The sequence below is a fragment of the Heterodontus francisci genome, unplaced genomic scaffold (genome assembly GCF_036365525.1).
Source record: "Heterodontus francisci isolate sHetFra1 unplaced genomic scaffold, sHetFra1.hap1 HAP1_SCAFFOLD_2415, whole genome shotgun sequence".
Taxonomy (NCBI): Eukaryota; Metazoa; Chordata; class Chondrichthyes; order Heterodontiformes; family Heterodontidae; genus Heterodontus; species Heterodontus francisci.
The window spans coordinates 1-19,143 of record NW_027141215.1 but is presented as its reverse complement, the minus strand read 5'-3'; the positions used below and the strand labels follow the sequence as shown (position 1 = coordinate 19,143).

Genomic DNA, 19,143 nt, shown 5'->3' with positions numbered 1-19,143 from the left:
TCAACTTGTTGGCTCAAGTTTGTAGCTGCAGAATAATTCAGATTCTGTATGTGTGGGAGAGAGGATGTCAAACGACACTTACGTGAAGGATATCAAAGCTGGTTTAAAAAACCTGAATCTCCTCTTTATTGTTCTGGAAATAGGTAAGTGAAGGAAATAATTTTTTTCATATTTCTCTTCCCCCCCCCCCCCCCCAACGGTATCTCAGAATGACAGAATTGTTACAGCACAGAAGGAGGCCATTCAGCCCGTCCTGTTTGCGCTGGTTCTCTGAAAGAGCAGTTTACCTAGTGCTATTCTGCTTTCTCCCCATAGCCCTGCACATTCTTCCTTTTCAGATAACAAACCAATTCCCTCTTGAATGGCTCGATTGAATCTGCCTCTACCACACTCTCAGGCAGCGCAATCCAGACCCTAATCACTCGCTGTGTGAAAACGTTTTTCCTCATGTCACCATTACTTCTTTTGCCCCCTCGTCCTCAATCATTTCACCAATTTCTCTCTATCTACTCTGTCCAGATCCCTCAGGATTTTAAACACCTCTATCAAATCACCACTCAGCCTTCTCTTCTCCAAGAAAAATAGTTCTAACTTCTCCAATCTATCTTCATAACTGAAGTTCCTCATCCCTGGAACCATTCTCGTGAATCTTTTCTGTACTCTCTCTAATGCCCTCACCTCTTTCCTAAAGTTTAGTGCCCAGGTAGCGAGGCCTGGACAACGTATGCCAGCCAAGAGCGACGTCTCAATTCATTCCATCTTCGCTGCCTTCGGAGAATACTTGGCATCAGGTGGCAGGACTATATCTCCAACACAGAAGTCCTTGAAGCGGCCAACATCCCCAGCTTATACACACTACTGAGTCAGCGGCGCTTGAGATGGCTTGGCCATGTGAGCCGCATGGAAGATGGCAGGATCCCCAAAGACACATTGTACAGCGAGCTCGCCACTGGTATCAGACCCACCGGCCGTCCATGTCTCCGTTATAAAGACGTCTGCAAACGCGACATGAAATCGTGTGACATTGATCACAAGTCGTGGGAGTCAGTTGCCAGCATTCGCCAGAGCTGGCGGGCAGCCATAAAGACAGGGCTAAATTGTGGCGAGTCGAAGAGACTTAGTAGTTGGCAGGAAAAAAGACAGAGGCGCAAGGGGAGAGCCAACTGTGCAACAGCCCCAACAAACAAATTTCTCTGCAGCACCTGTGGAAGAGCCTGTTACTCCAGAATTGGCCTTTATAGCCACTCCAGGCGCTGCTTCACAAACCACTGACCACCTCCAGGCGCATATCCATTGTCTATCGAGATAAGGAGGCCCAAAAGAAAGAAAAAGAAAAGAAGTGCCCAGGAATGGACGCAATACTCCAGTTGAGACCGAACCAGTGTTTTATACAAATTTAACACAACTTCCTTGCTTTTGTACTCTATGCCCCTATTAATAAAGCCGAGGACGTTGTGTGTTTTATTAACCGCGCTCTCAACCTGTCCTGCCGCCTTCAATAACTTATACACGTTTACACCCAGGTCCCTCTGCTCTTGCACACCCTTTAGAATTGTACCCTTTATTTTATACTGTCTCTCTGCATTCTTCCTACCAAAATGAATCCCCATGCTTCTCTGCATTAACATTTAATCTGCTGCTTGTCCACCCATTTCACCAACTTGTCTATTTCCTTTTGAAGTTCTGCACTATGTTCCTCACAGTTCACAATGCTTCCAAGTTTCATATCATCTGCAAACTTTGAAATTGTGCCCTGTACACCAAGGTCTGGGTCATTAATATATATCTGGAAAAGCAAGGGTCCCAACACTGATCCCTGGGGAACTCCAGTACAAACCTTCCTCCAGCCTGAAAAACATCCATTAACCACTACTCTTTGTTTCCTGTCACTAAGCCAATTTCATATCCATGTTGCTACTGTCCCTTTTATTCCATGAGCTACAAGTTTGCTCACAAGTCTGTTGTGTGGCACTGTATCAAACACCTTTTGGAAGTCCATGTACACCACATCAACAGCATTGCCCTCATCAACCCTCTCTGTTAACTCCAGCAAGTTAGTTAAACACGATTTACCCTTGAATCCATGCTGGCTTTCCTTAATTAACCTGCGTTTGCCCAAGTGATAATTCAGGACAAAATTAATAATGGTTGCTAGAAGCTTCCCCATCACTGATCACAGATAAATCCAATCCTGTCTTTTCTCGATGGACGTTTTAGCAGGATGATGATAGATTTGTTGAAATTAACAAACTCTGAGCATACCACCAGTTGAGACTAGGATCTTTCCACCCTTCGTTGCCCTGAGTAGGCATTTAAGGTCAACTGCATAGTGTGACACTGCAGTCACATGTAAGCAAGACCTCGTAGGGGTAGCAAGTTCCCTTCCTTGTATGGTATTAATGAACTGGTTTGGGGAACCCAAAGTTGTTTGTCCAGATGCCTGTAATTTCATTTTTGGGGAGAAAAGAAGTTCCCTGTTTGCACCCTTGGTTGGGAATGGTGCAGGAAGTCAGAAGCAGGAGAGAAAATAAATGGAATTTTGAAGAAAAACATCCCTGGCATGTGTTTTAAGTCCTCGTGTGAATGCTGCTGGGTTGTCTGTCATTGTGTTTCTTGTTCTTTAGGACGAGTGACCAAAACGAAGGATGGACACGAAGTCAGGACATGTAAAGTGGCTGATAAAACCGGCAGCATCAACATATCTGTGTGGGATGATGTGGGAAGTCTGATTCAGGCTGGAGATATCATCCGATTGACCAGAGGGTAACTCGCTTTGTTTAACAAGACCTGATAAAGCTGGAGCAAACATTTGCTATACTATGAATGCTAATCATTGTTATAGTGCAGGCTTTATTCGTCTCCTCCTCAACTAGTTGACACCTGTTGGACTAACACTTCAAAGGGTATCGGGTGCCCCTTCTAGCTCACCTGAGTGCCAGAATTTTTTTGTTACCTGAATCTGGGCAATGGAGGCAAGGCTGCATTTACTGCCCATTCCTCATTCTCCTGAGATGGTTGTGGGCCTTCTCCTTGGGCTGCTGTAGTGCTTGTCGTCATGGTGCTCCCCCAGTTATTTGTGTTGAGCCTGGACTGAGTATCAGCAGGTTAACCAACTGTAACGGGCGTTGCAGGCAAGTGTGATCCTGTCCTCACCTGATAGCCATACTAGCACCTTCCAACAGGGTTTGCTGGTTAATGGGATCCCCGACCAACTTCCCTTTCCCCTCTTTAAACCAGGGGTTCTGAGGCTTGTTATAGAATCCCAACATTACCTGAGATCAGCCACAGACTGGGAATCAGACCTGGTCTGTATAGCTTAGTGCTATACTAGCCACTGCTATGATCAAGCCATCACGAGAGCTCTTGTTTTCAGTTATTTGAAGAGTCACAAACAACCTTACTTGTTTCATACAGGGCCTAGTTGAGTCACTCCCAGCTCCTGCCTTCCCCATAATCCTAGAGTCAAATATATTTGAATAATGACTGTCCTGTGAAATGGGAGATAAAATTCACACATCTGCAAGATGAGGACATTTGTCCATTGGTGTTGGTTTGTTCACCCCTCAAAATAAAAGTGCCTATGTTGGATGTACAGTGCCAATGCCCAGCAGAGATGATGTCACAAGATCATGATAATTATGGATGAGGAAGGCCATTCAACCTTTCTCAGTTCATCAATCCAAAGACCCTAACGCCTCCTCTCCCTCCTATTGTCGCATTGAATTGTTTGTTAAATTATTCTGGGGGTTTTGCTTCCACAACACTATGTGGGGGAATATTCCACATATTGATTGCCCTGTGTGAAGGAGGATCTCCTCATATCACTCCAGCCTGAAAGGTGAAAGGACAGTATGAAAGCCACTTTGTCTGTGATTTAATAGTGGTCACCCCTCCCATGCGCCATTGACATGGCCTAAGATTCAGAGCCCTCTGTGTTAGCTGGTTCTGGCCCCATCCCGCCAGCTCGACTCGGCAGCAAACTGGTGGCATAAATGGTTTTGAACGGAGAAAGTTTCAGATTTTAGGACAAATGATTAATTTTATAGAACATCTGTGTTGTCTCTCGCAGATATGCCTCGATTTGGAAAGGATGTCTGACACTCTACACAGGGAGAGGAGGAGACCTCCAGAAAGTAGGAGAGTAAGTTGTCTGCCTTAATACTGGGAAATGTCATCTGGGTTCCTGCTGTGCTCCTTTGGTTGCCTCCCTCTGATCTAATGGTTTGGATAAACTTTGGGAAGTTTCAGCAAGTGCTGATACATATTGAAGCTTCAATGTAGAGTCAATAGAGAGGTTGGAAGTGGGTTTGTATTCACCAGCAGCCTACTCACCTGGTTGCTGATCTCAGTTGGGTTATTGGAGGGAGGTGCCATTTCCCCACAGGAAGGGGAAGGGTTATTGGGAAGGCGGGGGGTGGGGATGCTGTAATGGTCAGGTTGCACTTGTGCACTTCCAGCAATCGGCTTGAGCAGAGCTGGTGTCATAGCCTAGAAAACCCAGACAAAGGGAAGGTGAACGAAAGGTGCCTTCTGTTTTAAAATGGGGACATACTCTCTTCCAGAAGAAAACCTGTCACTTTTTTCTCCTATTTTGTCCTGTGATACCCCTTGGACAAATCTGTATCATTTCCCAGCAGGGACACCCCTCTCCCCAGTTCGGTGCCCAAAGGCTGCAAAAATGAGCTTATTTGGGAGATTCTGTACTGATGAGAATTTTTTTTTTTAACGCAGCGAATTGTTGTGATCTGGAACACGCTGCCCGAAAGGGCGGTGGAAGCAGATTCAATAGTAACTTTCAAAAGGGGAATTGGATAAATACTGGAAGGGTAGAAAATTGGAGGGCAAGGTAAAAGCTAATAGACAGGCAGCCTTTCAAATCTCTGCACTTCTGAGGAGGGTAGAGTTCACTTTACTGACACAGAAGCTGATTGTAGTGTTCCAACAATTGACCTATCTCCTCACTCAATAGAGACCAGGAGTCAGTGCTGTTTTTAGGTCACCCATGAAGAGGCGCTCCATGGTGGCTCTAGGTGACTGGTCTACTAGTTTTGACAGCTGTGGCTCAGTGGGTAGCACTCTCCCCTTTGACTCAGAAGGTTGTGAGTTCAAGTCCCACTTCCAAGGACTGCATTGGACTGAAAACTGGTGGATGGGCTGAGACAGTGGGCGTGCACTGTGCAAGCGTGCAAGATTATAGCGACATGTAATAACTTCTGTGCTCCATTTCAGGTTTTGTATGCAGTATTCAGAAGTGCCGAATTTCAGTGACCCCAATCCTGAGTATATGTCCCAGGCATCTTCACAGAACAAACCTGTAAGTCTGACCTTTCGGGTCAGGTTGCTGCTGTTTTCATTCAATGCCTCCCCTGCCATTATGGGTTACATTTCTGCAGGTGGTGTCAGTGGCAACATTCCCTTTTTTGTTACCTTGCCAGTTTTCTCACCTTGCCTCCTCTCCTGGAGGTGTTGATGTTTTGCTGGATTACAGGTCAACAGGTGCATCCCCACCTCGCCCAAGTTCCATTTGTCGCCTGCGGGTCTGCCTATTCAACCACAGGGCAGTAGGAAGGGGAAACCTCTCAGCTGAGGCTAAGCCTTTTGTTGCCTGATGGCCACACACCCACCATTCCAGCAGAGGTCACTGGTGAGCAATCAGGCATGACAACCCTGACTGATTACCCCTCCCTAATCTGGATGCCAAGGCCAACTGTAGCACTGCTAACCTCACTTCCTGTTGCAATCAGCTAACTCAGCACAGGCCTGTGGTGGAAGCTGGGCTCCTCCTGGTGTGTATGACATGGTTTCAGTGCATCTGTATCCCAATGCCATCAGGCACACACTGTCACCAGGGCTGAGTGCGGCAGTCGTAAAATCTTCTGGGTTGCAGGGGCAGATTTGGGGAGATGCTGAGTGGGCGACTCTTGCATATTCCACCCAGCAACCTGCCATTGAATGCTTTTGATGGAGCTTGTGGAACAGCTTGTGTTGTACCTGGTGAGAGAAAATGCAGTTAATTTTACGTGATTAAACTACTGAATCGGTTTTCAGTTGTCAATTGAGATGAGGTTTATTGTCTTTCCCAGGAGATTACATTACTGCGAGGCTGAGGGTGACCCCTAAATGGAGGGTGTTCAGTCACGATGCTCTGCGATGTGGGGCAGGCTTGATGGTTCAACTGGTCTATTCCTGCCACTCAGTTTTGTATGTTTGTAGATTGTGTGTTTGGTGGGGGGGTAGAGCAGGACAGTGAGATGGATAATGGGGGGATGGTGGTGGTGGTAGTAGGAGAGGAAGACAAAACCCCAAGCTGGTGATCTGTGTAATGAGAGCGCAGTGGAAAGAATTCCAGTAGCTAATTATGTAAGTATGTTTCTGAATGAGCCAGTTAAACCTGAGCACTGTTTCCTTCTTTTTAAGACCCCGGCTGAACAAGGTAGTACTTCTACAACTGTCCCAGTGACTTCAACAGCCTCTGTGACTACTGGTGAGTACCTGCATTAAAGGACCCACAGTATTCCACACTGTTGGAGGGGGCAGTACTCGGGGAGCGCTGCACTGTCAGAGATGCCATCCTTTAGATAAGATGTTAAACCAAAGCCCCGTCTGGCGCCTTGGGTGGACATGAAAGATCCCACGGCCACTATTTTGAAGAAGAGCAGGGGGAATTCTCTCCGGTGTCCTGGGGCCAATATTTATCCCTCAACCAACATCACTAAAACAGATGATCCGGTCATTTACATTGTTGCTCTTTGTGGGAGCTTGCTGTGCGCAAATTGGCTGCTGTATTTCTTCCATTACAATGGTCACTACGCTTCAAAAGTACTTCATTGGCTGTGAAGTGCTTTCGCATGTCCTGAGGTCATGAAAGGCGCTATAGAAATGCAAGTCTGTCCAGCAAACCCTACAGACATCAGGAAATTACTGTCAATTCTTCTAATTGTTGGCATAACTCATCAAAGTATTAATGCACTGCTGTATGATACTGGAGACTATGTAAAGCAACTGCTTAAAAAGTAAATGTAATCTTTGCTCGTTTACTTGCAAGTCTGGTTCCCTCAACCAACATCACTGAAAACAGATTCTCTGGTCATTGTCAAACTGTTGTTTGTGGGAGCTTGCTGTGCGCAAATTGGCTGCCATATTTCCAACATTACTCCAGTGACAACACTTCAGAAGTATTTAATTGGCTGTAAAGTGCTTTGGGACATCATGCGGTGGTGAAAAACACTATATAAATGCAAGTCTTGCTTCCCTCTTTATTTACTGCTTTTTCATCTGCGACCTGGATTGGATTCCAGCTCAGACTGAGGGGGCTGTAAGGTTTCAATATGAAATGTATTTGGACAGTCAGTCTGGTTCTGAGTGGGCACTATGTTGGCAATCTCACTCAGACAGGCCATAGAATAGCTGGTGTGGGAAAACAGAATGATGTCACCCAGGTGCAGTAGGGCTTGGGGTTTTGGCACGTTGGCTGTTTTGGTTCCGCAGCTGCCTGTGCTATGCCTAACTTGAGTGATGAGTCGAAAAAAGTGTTCCACTTCCTTGTATTGGCATGTTTTACTTGAGCGCAAAGTTCACCTGAAAAAATGGGTGGGGGCTGCTCTGCTAATGGGCAAGCTCCTGTAGCTGCGAAGCCCTTGAGCTCTCTGGTCTCTTGTGTAAAAGTGAATCCGTGCCAGGCAATGGGAGAGGGTTCCACACGTGACTGTGTGATGTGTGAAGCTGTGTTGCTCATATCCTGTGTGAACTTTTTGTGGATTAATGCAGAACTTTGAGGTACAGCTGCATCCGGCTTGTGTATTCCTGGCATACACCTCAAGGTGCCAGCCAGCCATGCTTGTGTTGCTGTCCTGGCAGAGGGCTGGCAGACTGGGCACATCTGTTGCACAGAGTATGGTCTTGGCGTGGAGTAAGCTGGCTTCTGGCCCAGTGGCTTTGCATTGTGCTGAGTCCAGGAAAAAATGCTCTGCAATTTCTCTGTAGACTCGTGACACTGGGTACAAGAAGTTTTGCTCCCTGCTCCTAACATCCCTCACATTGCTGACCAAGCACAAAAAAGAAATGCCTAATGGATTCTAAAATTGCTGGCATTCAGCAGCTTTATGTATTAGCTGGATGTTCACCAAGCACTAAAGTGTTGATGGAGGCAGCTTTCGAGTTCTGCTTCACTCAGTCTTTGAACTGGCCTATGTTGAGGAGGAAAGCACTGAGCAGAAAGCCCTCAGCAGGATGGAGGGCAGAGTTGCAATTGGATGATCTTAGGCAGTCACCAAGAGCTGCCAACTCTGTACCAGCCATGGGAGCAAACTAAATGCCTTCCTCTCACACTGACAGGTAGTTAGGGGTGGGGTGTTTGGGGGCTGGGGGAGGGGGGGGAGGAGAAAGTTGCCCAAATCACCCATAAAGGGAAACCTTTCTCACTTGCGACGTTGTTGTTATTTGGTTTTGTTCCTTGTTCCCGTCGCTCCAGGTAACGACAGTCTGAATGCTGCTGGCTCAGGTGGAGCTTCCTCCAGCAACACGAATCATCAGCCACCACCAGCAGGTGGAAGAGGCAATGGACGCGGCCCAGGGAATAACCAGACAGTGGCCACATCCAGCTCCACCCCGGCAACCACCACCCTTAGCAATGGAAGGGATCCACGGCGGGTACCAAAGCGATGATTTTCTGAACTTTTAATTTTTCATTTTCTTAACTTTCCTTTTTGATAACCTGTAGAAGCGGCATCAAAGTGATATTGTTTTTACAAACTACATCTCATCCTTCACCCCTGGGCTCCTTAAGATTACCACTTTGAGACATTTGGAATCATGTCCGTTGACAAGATGTTTCAGTCCTCTTTTTTTTTCCCCCCCAACTTCCTGATTGTCTGGTTTAATAGGGCACTATCTGAATAATGTCCTTTAAAACACTTTCACGGTGGCTAATACATCTGACAATTCAAATGCATTTGGTCCAAGTCAGATGAATGCAGCTTTCATGGGGGGCGAGGGGGTGGTGTTGATGCTGAAGATGGCTGGTCCTAAATGGCGAGCGACATTGCATGGCAGGGGTGAAACGCTCTGACATCCTTACTCTTCGTGAACGCTGTCTTGTACCAACGTGAACAAATCTGCTGCAAGGCTCAGTTGGGGATCGTCGCCGATTAAAGGTGGGTTTTCTTCCTCCCTGCAGCTCAGTGTGTAATTAAACCATCACTTGGCCATTTAACTGTGCAACCAGCCCACGACTGGATCAAATCCACTTTTTATTATCATGAAAAAGGGTTTGTGTATTCAGCTGAATTGCTGCCTCTCAATGGCTCAGAAAGTGGGATACCTGGACATTTCATGGTGTCTCAATGCTCTCTTGTTTATATGGGAACAGGCATTTTGTGCACCATTTCCACCCCCCCCCACCCCCCCACAATATCACAGCAGAGGGAATTTGACACGAAGCAGGCCCCCCCTCACCTCAATGAAATGTATTTGTATTTTGGAAAATCCTGTCACCATTGGGTGTGTGCAAAGATTCCTTTTGTTTTTTTCTGTCCTGAAGGTGTTGTGTCCTTGCTGGGGTACAGTCCCAGAGGCCCTTCAGTACCTCACGCAAGCACCATTTGAGCCTTAATGGTGAATTTTGGCAGCCTCTTTGACTGCAGGGTGCATCACAGCTGAGCTGAATGTACGTGTGTGTATATATATATATATATATATATATATATATATACACACACACACACACACACATACATACATACATACATACATACACACGCGCACGCACACACGCACACACATACACATACACACACTCTGGGCAGTTCCCCACCCCTGCCCTCCCAAACACTCCCTCTCTCTGTCTAACCTAGGTGTGGAAGCCATTTTTAGCCATTGGCTCAACCACCTCCCTACAGTCCGGGGATCAACAGTGGAACCTGCCCGGTGTGCATGGCTCAGCGAGAGGTACCACGGAGCCTCTTTCTCTCTCTCCCTATGTGGAAGTTTGTAACTCTGACTTCCAATCTTGGGCCATTCCCAGCACAGCTTGATTGAATTGTTGGCTTGAACCTCATTTCTAGCCAAGTATCTGTAGTTCGGGCTGTACTTGGAAACATTTTGGGTTTAAAATCCTCGTCCAGACTGCTGTGAGCAGGTTTACTTTGTATTTTCTTTTTATGGCCAGCATGGACTGGAATGAAGTCAGTGTTTGAATCTGCCTCAAAGCTTTTCGAGCCAGCCCAGTACACACATCCTAGAACTGTTTGGAACAGATATTTCACAACAATGTGTGTGTGGGGTGTGTGTGTTTGTATATTGAATCTTTTAGTCCGAACAGGTGTGGTTCATGTTCTTCTCTGGAGCCTGATAGCTTAATGCATTTCAGCCAGTGATTTTGGGGTTGAGTTGGGGGAAGGGGAGTGAGAGGTGAAGCCCCTGCATACTCTTAAATTTTATTTTATTGCATGTTAGTGCGACACATGGTACCTAGGAGACCAGATTGAGCAATGTTCCTCATCCCTTTATCATCTTGCCTTGCTGTTGCACATTTATACAATGGCACTCTCTCTTGGTTCTCTCATTTCTTGTTGTAAATAATAATATGAAGGCCCCTCTTGTCATACCAGTAAGTATGAGATGGGCCAAAAATTGGCAGTCTCCTGTGAGTTGCTGTTTTTTTATATCAGTCAGCTGTGGCTCTGTGGGTTGCACTCTCACCTCTGAGTCAGAAGGTTGTGGGTTCAAGTTCCTACTCCGGAGACTTGAGCACAAATTCTAGGCTGACCTTCTTGGTGCAATACTGAGGAGTGCTGCACTGTTGGCGGGTCCTTCTTTTCGATGAGATGTTAAACTGAAGCCCCATCTGCCCCCTCGGGTGGCCATAAAAGATCCCAATGCACTAATTTGAAGAAGTTGCGGGGGGGGTGGGGCGGGGGTTGATGTTGGGGAGTTCTCCCCAGTGTCCTGCACCCATACTCATCCCTCAATCAACATCACTAAAATAAAACAGATTAACTAGTCACCTTGCTGTTTGTGGGAGCTTGCTGTCTGCAAATTGGCTGCTGCGTTTCCTGCATTACAACAGTGACCACACTTCAGAAGTACTTCATTGGCTGTAAAGAGCTTTGGAGGTTGTGAAAGGTGCTATATAAATGCAAGCCTTTTCTATCTCTTTTCTCTCTCCTCCTCCTTTGTGACAGAAGGAATTTGAGTACTGGAGAACTAGGGAGCAGGGGAGTTGAGAGTGTTGTGTCTTATCACAGTTGCAATTATCATCAAGCTTTGATATTCCTGATAATCATCTCTGCTTGTGTTTCATTTTGCGGGGGCCGGGGTGGGGGAGTAAATCAAATTAATGGTGGGTATGTTTTCTATCTGTATATTAATGATTTGGGTGTAAATGTAGGGGGTATAATCAAGAAGCTTGCAGCCGACACAAAGATTGGCCGTGTGGTAGATAGCGAGGAGGATAGCTGTAGTCTGCAGGAAGATATTGATGGTCTGGTCAGATGGGCAGAAAAGTGGCGAATGGTATTCAACTTGGAGAAGTGTGAGGTGATGCATTTGGGGAGGTCAAACAAGGCAAAGGAATACATGATTAATGGGAAAATACTGAGAAGTGTAGAGGAAGTGAGGGACCTTGAAGTGAATGTCCACAGATCTCTGAAGGTAGCAGGACAGGTCGATAAGGTGGTTAAGAAGGCATATGGAATCCTTTCCTTTATTAGCCGAGGTATAGAATAGAAGAGCAGGGAGGTTATGCTGGAACTGTATAAATCATTGGTTAGGCTGCAACTTGAGTACTGTGTGCAGTTCTGGTCACCTCATTACAGAAAGGATGTAACTGCACTAGAGAGGGTATGGAGTCATAGAGAGATACAGCACTGAAACAGGCCCTTCGGCGCACTGAGTCTGTGCCAACCAACAACCACCCATTTATACTAATCCTACATTAATCCCATATTCCCACCATTCTCCTACCACCTACCTACACTTGGGGGGGGGCAATTTACAATGGCCAATTTACCTATCATAGAGGAGATTTACGAGGATGTTGCCAGGACTGGAAAAATGCAGCTCTGAGGAAAGATTGGATAGACCGGGTTGTTCTCCTTGGAACAGAGAAGGCTGAGGGGAAATCTGATTGAAATGTACAAAATTTTGAGGGGCCTGGACAGAGTGGAGGTGAAGGGTCTATTCACCTTAGCAGAGAGGCAGTGACGAGGGGGCATAGATTTAAAGTGATTGGTAGAAAAATTAGAGGGGAGATGAGGAAAATCTTTTTCACTCAAAGGGTGGTGATGGTCTGGAACTCACTGCCTGAAAGAGTAGTTGAGGCAGAGACCCTCAACTCATTCAAAAGGAGTCTGGATATGCACCTCAAGTGCTATAATCTGCAGGGCTAAGGACCAAATGCTGGAAGGTAATATTAGATTAGATTAGAGATACAGCACTGAAACAGGCCCTTCGGCCCACCGAGTCTGTGCCGACCATCAACCACCCATTTTTATACTAATCCTACACTAATCCCATATTCCTACCAAACATCCCCACCTGTCCCTATATTTCCCTACCACCTACCTATACTAGTGACAATTTATAATGGCCAATTTACCTACCAACCTGCAAGTCTTTTGGCAGGAAACCGGAGCACCCGGAGAAAACCCACGCAGACACAGGGAGAACTTGCAAACTCCACACAGGCAGTACCCAGAATCGAACCCGGGTCCCTGGAGCTGTGAGGCTGCGGTGCTAACCACTGCGCCACTGTGCCGCCCCAATAGGTAGATCATTTTCCGGCCAGCACAGACGCGATGGGCCAAGTGGCCTCTTTCTGTGCCTTAAACTTTCTATGATTCTATCTCCTTAAATGTCTTTCAGTAAACTTGTCAAGGCCTCCCCCCTGCCCAGCTCCCATTATGTCATTGTCTTTGTACCATTATGTATGTTTTCCATTTGCAATACTTGCATTCTGTAGCCGAACAAGTCCTTTTCATACACCATTTTGTTTTTAAGTGCCAACAGTGGAGACATCTTTACACAAGCTAGGGTGAGGGACCATCTGTATCCAATGCTGGTCTCAGACATGTGGCTTGTAATCAGTTATTGATCATAGAGACCATCTTTTGTAATAGCTATACAAGTAGAACGCTGTGCAATCTATAGTTTTAATGGATTTGTGGATTTTTATGGATTGTCCTGGGTTAATATTTATCCCTCAACCAACATCACTGAAAGATCAACTGCTCATTATCACATTGCTGTTTGTGGGAGCTTGCTGTGTGAAAATTGGCTACTGCATTTCCCTGCATTAAATCAGTGACTACACTTCAAAAGTACTTTATTGGCTGTAAAGGGCTTTGGGACATCCTGAGGTTTGAAAAGGTGTTTTGAAATGCAAGTCTTTCCTTGTTCCACTGCTGGGTAAGGATGTTATCTGGTGCTGAGAAAGCAATACTCTGCTAGCTGTGGTTAAATTTGAAAGAATTTGGGGTTATTGCAGCAGTACCAGAAACTACTACTTCGAGGCCACTTTGTTTAGATAATGTCAGGAAATGGAGAATATTGTTTTTTTCAAAAATCCTTCTCCCTTAGATAACCTCTGACATTGGAGCAATGCAGCCAAGTCCAGTGCTATCCTCGTGATATCTACACGCATGCAGTTTCCAGCCGTCTGGTCACTGTCTGACTTTTCTTTCTCCCCACTGAGTTCAGAGGATAAGTGCAACCTTCCCCTACTGTCACATCAGTCAACATTAGTTAACACAGCATACATAGACCAGGATTCTGAAACTGGGATCTTCCTAATCGATCTACCTCAGTGTCACACCAGGCAGTGAATTTACCAAGTGAGCTACCAGCATTTTTTTTTTTGGTTTGATTTGTTTGTTTAGGAATTGCCAGATGAGTAAGATCTCCATTTGTTGCACTGTCACCCCAGTGGCAGAAGTATCAGAGCATGCAATACAATACGGCAGCAACCAATGTAGGCACAACATGTTAGTTTTAAAAAATTCATTCATGGGATGTGGGCGACGCTGGCCAGGCCAGCATTTATTGCCTATCCCTAATTGCCCTTGAGAAGGTGGTGGTGAGCTGCCTTCTTGAACCGCTGCAGTCCGTGTGGGGTAGGTACACCCACAGTGCTGTTAGGAAGGGAGTTCCAGGATTTTGACTCCGTGACAGTGAAGGAACGGCGATATAGTTCCAAGTCAGGATGTGTGAGGCTTGGAGGGGAACTTGCAGGTGGTGGTGTTCCCATGCATCTGATACCCTGGTCCTTCTAGTTGGTAGAGGTTGTGGGTTTGGAAGGTGCTGTCTAAGGAGCCTTGGTGAGTTACTGCTCAATGGTGCCACTCAGTGGTAAGACTGCACTAATGTAATGTTTCACAGTAAACGTCAATTCAAAAGAGGATTTTCTGCTGGTCAGAACAGTGGGATTGTGACCTCTGTTGGTTGACAGCTAACGTACACCCTGAACACATGGTATCAGTTACTTTTAAAGGTTTCTTAATTTTTCTTATTGCTGATTGCCAACAATAATGTCAGTTGTTAATGTGCCTGGATGAGCACTATGTAATTATTGAATTAGGATGGATTGGCTGTGTGTACTGTCTACACCTCACCATGTTGCATCATACCAATTTGCCACAAATGCTATTAATAAATGCTCCTTTTGAACTATTGTGTTTTGTTTTATTTTATCGAATTCCTATTTTTTTAAAAAGTTGTTTAAAAAAAAAAAAACAATTGTAAGGACAGATAAAAGACATGGCTGACTGGAGCCAGCATTGGACTCCCAACATTTATCTTTGACACCAAGCTGTGGCAGCAATCTCCGGGACACTCGCATGGTCAGTGCTTGAATTGCATGGAGGGCAGATATAAGGCTACATAAAGACGAACAAAGGAAGAAAAGCGCAAGGCTTTGGGGATAGGGAGAGAGCTGCAAGCATGCCCTGAGCGCTCTCCTTCCTCTTCCCTCTTCTCCCCTCCAACCCTCATTCCCTCCAGGTTCTATACTTCTGTGAATGCATTTTGAACCCTTCGCAAGGAGGTGAGAGAGAGAGAGCAGCCTAGTGCTTCTTTCTCTGTATTCTTTTCAGAGAGACAGAGTGGGATTTAAGTTCACAGTAAAAGGTTTCCTATATTATAATGGTGACTATACTTCAAAAGGTAGTTCATTGGCTGTAAAGTGCTTTGGGATGCCCTGAAAGCCACTACATAAATGCAAGTCTGTCTTTCTCCCTTTAATCGAAGGGAGCGCAGCAGCAGAAGGCAGGTAGGAGTCAATGATTCTTTACACCAAGATCTCTGTCTCATGGGGAAGATGCTAGTCGAGGTTGGGTGCTATCCAATGAGACCCGAGCCTACATTCACAGCTAGTTACTGTGTGAGGGCTGGCAAGAGTGACAGTCATAAATCAGACAGTGATGGGGGTAGAATGGATTGAGCCATGTATTTGTCACGTATTCTTGCTTTTGTTTTGCTGCTAATGAAAATTAATTGGAAGCTGAATACCAAACACCTCCTACATCACAAGAAGCAATTGTAAGTGGGGAAAAAATGCACTTTAAAAAAAAAGTTTTGTGAGACTTCCAGCTACCTCCCTCAAAACCTTGGTTATTCAAGTGAACAATAACTGTCCATTAATTCAGGATATTAGCTTTCAAGTTTGAGAATGTCTGCTAAGGTGATTTCCTTGGTAGGCAGCCATTGCAGGTGCGAGGACAAATGTTTCTATGAAACTCTGGAGCTAAAGCAGCCAGAATACTCTGCAGGTCTGAGGGTTCAGCAGTATGGAGGCTCAGTTTAATGTTACATCTTGCTGTTGTCAAGACATTTGTTGGATAAATTGATGGTTAAACTTGTCCTGTTACTTTCAAGTTTCAAATATGTCTGATTTAGAACCTTCACAGTCCAGCCCAACATTGTCATCAACCAAATGTCCACATTCACACAGTATCTAGCAGACATCACTGCGGAGCAACCAAGAGCTGGAACCCTGGCTGCTATTTTTCCTCTTTTCCTGAATGGTGCTGAGGCCAATCATAGCACCTCAATTGCTGCTATGCCTGTGATCAGCTTACTGAGCACAGGTGGGACTTTTTTTTTAACAGTTGCATGCATCAAAATTAGTTCCGTTTGGAACCCGATTGAAAAGAAATACTTGCATTTCTATGGCACTTTTCACAACCTCAGGATGTCCTAAAGTGCTTTACAGCCAATGAAGGATTTTTAAAGTGTAGTCACTGTTGTAATGTAGGAAATGCAGCAGCTAATTTTTATACGACAAACTCCCACAAACAGCAATGTGATAATGACCAGATCATCTGTTTTAGTGGTCTTGGTTGAGGGATTAATATTGGCCCCAGGACACTGGAGAGAACTCCCCTGCTCTTCCAATAATGCTGTGGGATCTTTTACATCCACCTGAGGAGGCAGGTGGGGCCTCAGTTTAACATTTCGTCTGAATGACGGCACCTCCGACAGTGGAGTACTGTGCTAGGGGTATCGGCCTGGATTCCATGCCCGAGTTTCTGGAGTGGGTCTTGAACCCACAACCTTCCTCATTTTCATTCATTTGGAATGGCACGTGATGGATATTTATAGATTCATTACTGATTACCTTTCAAGAAAGTGCCGCCTGAAATACAACATTGGGAGGAGAAGTCGAAGCAAATCACCCAAAGGTTCAGTCTCTCAAGAGAAATGGCACCCCTGTCACAACCCAGCATGCAGTCCGTCAAAAGGCTAAATGTGGGTTTGATTGTCAGTGTTGCTGAGCTTCACAAAGGAAGGCAGTAGATGGCAGAATGGTAAAGTACAGACTGATGAGAATCAGCTTGCTTAGCGAAGCGCACAATCAACTTCTCTGCTGCAATGCAAGGATCTAATATTCCGAAGCTTCTGCTCGATGGCAGGCTGGATGGGATCAAAACCATTTTCAGTGCCATGAGCCTCAGGAAATTTCTATCTGGACCGCGGGGAGGATTTTTTTGTTGTTTGTGAAGGGGCTGACTCTCGAGTATTGTGCCACAGATGCCATTAGCCCAAGTAACCATTGTTCATGAATGAGGTCAGCCAGTGAACTGGCTATTCAAGAGAAAATTACTGCAGATACTGGAAATCTGAGATAAAAACAGAAAATGCTGGAAATACTCAGTAGGTCAGGCAGCATCTGTAGCGAGAGAAACAGAGTTAATGTTTCAGGTCTGTGATCTTTCATGACGAAAGCTCATCGACCTGAAACATTAATTAGCTATGCAAACCTGGGAGCAGTACAACCTGGTCCAGCCAAATCCTGGCTTTACTTGATATCAGCACAGGTGATTTCTTTTCACCAGTGGCTAATAGATAATGATCTACGTTAAAGATGCTATGTAAATACAAGTTGTTATTCACAGCAATGTGATAATGACCACATAATATGTTTTTCATTGATGTTGGTTGAGAGATAAATATTGCCCCAGGACACCGAGGAGAACTCCCATTCTCGTCTTCAAAATAGTGGCCGTGGGATTTTTTACATCTACCTGAGAGGGCAGACAAGGCCTCAGTCTCATCCCAAAAGACGGCACCTCCAACAATGCAGCACTCCTTCAGTACCGCCCCTCTGATGGTGTGACGCTTCCTCAGTACTGACCCTCTGACAGTGCGGCGCACCCTCAGTACTGACCCTCCGACAATGCGGCGCACCCTCAGTACTGACCCTCCGACAGTGCAGCGCTCCCTCAGTACTGACCCTCCGACAGTGCAGTGCTCCCTCAGCACTGACCCTCCGACAGTGCGCCGCTCCCTCAGTACTGACCCTCCGACAATGCGGCGCTCCCTCAGTACTGACCCTCCGACAGTGCAGCGCTCCCTCAGTACTGACCCTCCGACAGTGCGGCGCTCCCTCAGTACTGACCCTCCGACAGTGCGGCGCTCCCTCAGTACTGACCCTCCGACAGTGCGGCGCTCCCTCAGTACTGACCCTCCGACAGTGCGGCGCTCCCTCAGTACTGACCCTCCGACAGTGCGGCGCTCCCTCAGTACTGACCCTCCGACAGTGCGGCGCTCCCTCAGTACTGACCCTCCGACAGTGCGGCGCTCCCTCAGTACTGACCCTCCGACAGTGCGGCGCTCCCTCAGTACTGACCCTCCGACAGTGCGGCGCTCCCTCAGTACTGACCCTCCGACAGTGCAGTTCTCCCTCAGTACTGACCCTCCGACAGTGCGCCGCTCCCTCAGTACTGACCCTCCGACAATGCGGCGCACCCTCAGTACTGACCCTCCGACAGTGCGGCGCTCCCTCGGTACTGACCCTCCGACAGTGCGGCGCTCCCTCGGTACTGACCCTCCGACAGTGCGGCGCTCCCTCGGTACTGACCCTCCGACAGTGCGGCGCTCCCTCGGTACTGACCCTCCGACAGTGCAGCGCTCCCTCAGTACTGACCCTCCGACAGTGCGCCGCTCCCTCAGTACTGACCCTCCGACAATGCGGCGCACCCTCAGTACTGACCCTCCGACAGTGCGGCGCTCCCTCGGTACTGACCCTCCGACAGTGCGGCGCTCCCTCGGTACTGACCCTCCGACAGTGCGGCGCTCCCTCGGTACTGACCCTCCGACAGTGCGGCGCTCCCTCGGTACTGACCCTCCGACAGTGCGGCGCTCCCTCGGTACTGACCCTCCGACAGTGCGGCGCTCCCTCAGTACTGACCCTCCGACAGTGCGGCGCTCCCTCAGTACTGACCCTCCGACAGTGCGGCGCTCCCTCAGCACTAACCCTCCGACAGTGCGGCGCACCCTCAGTACTGACCCTCTGACAGTGCGGCGCTCCCTCAGCACTAACCCTCCGACAGTGCAGCGCTCCCTTAGTACTGACCCTCCGACAATGCGGCGCACCCTCAGCACTGACCCTCCGACAGTGCTGCACTCCCTCAGCACTGACCCTCCGACAGTGCGGCGCTCCCTCAGTACTGACCCTCCGACAATGCAGCGCTCCCTCAGTACTGACCCTCCGACAGTGCAGCGCTCCCTCAGTACTGACCCTCCGACAGTGCAGTGCTCCCTCAGCACTGACCCTCCGACAGTGCGCCGCTCCCTCAGTACTGACCCTCCGACAATGCGGCGCTCCCTCAGTACTGACCCTCCGACAGTGCGCCGCTCCCTCAGTACTGA

The 19,143-nt window shown here is 47.1% G+C and overlaps 1 protein-coding gene across 1 annotated transcript; it reads left to right on the top strand.

Annotated features, from left to right (window-relative positions):
- The first annotated feature begins 10 nt into the window (after positions 1 to 10).
- LOC137362478 (SOSS complex subunit B2-like) lies at positions 11 to 14,661 on the top strand. The gene is made up of 6 exons (XM_068026855.1): positions 11 to 143; positions 2,625 to 2,763; positions 4,070 to 4,141; positions 5,230 to 5,314; positions 6,418 to 6,484; positions 8,471 to 14,661. Exons 1-6 carry the CDS (start codon positions 65 to 67, stop codon positions 8,662 to 8,664), a joined length of 636 nt encoding a protein of 211 aa, XP_067882956.1. The 5' UTR covers positions 11 to 64; the 3' UTR covers positions 8,665 to 14,661.
- Positions 14,662 to 19,143: the final 4,482 nt, after the last annotated feature.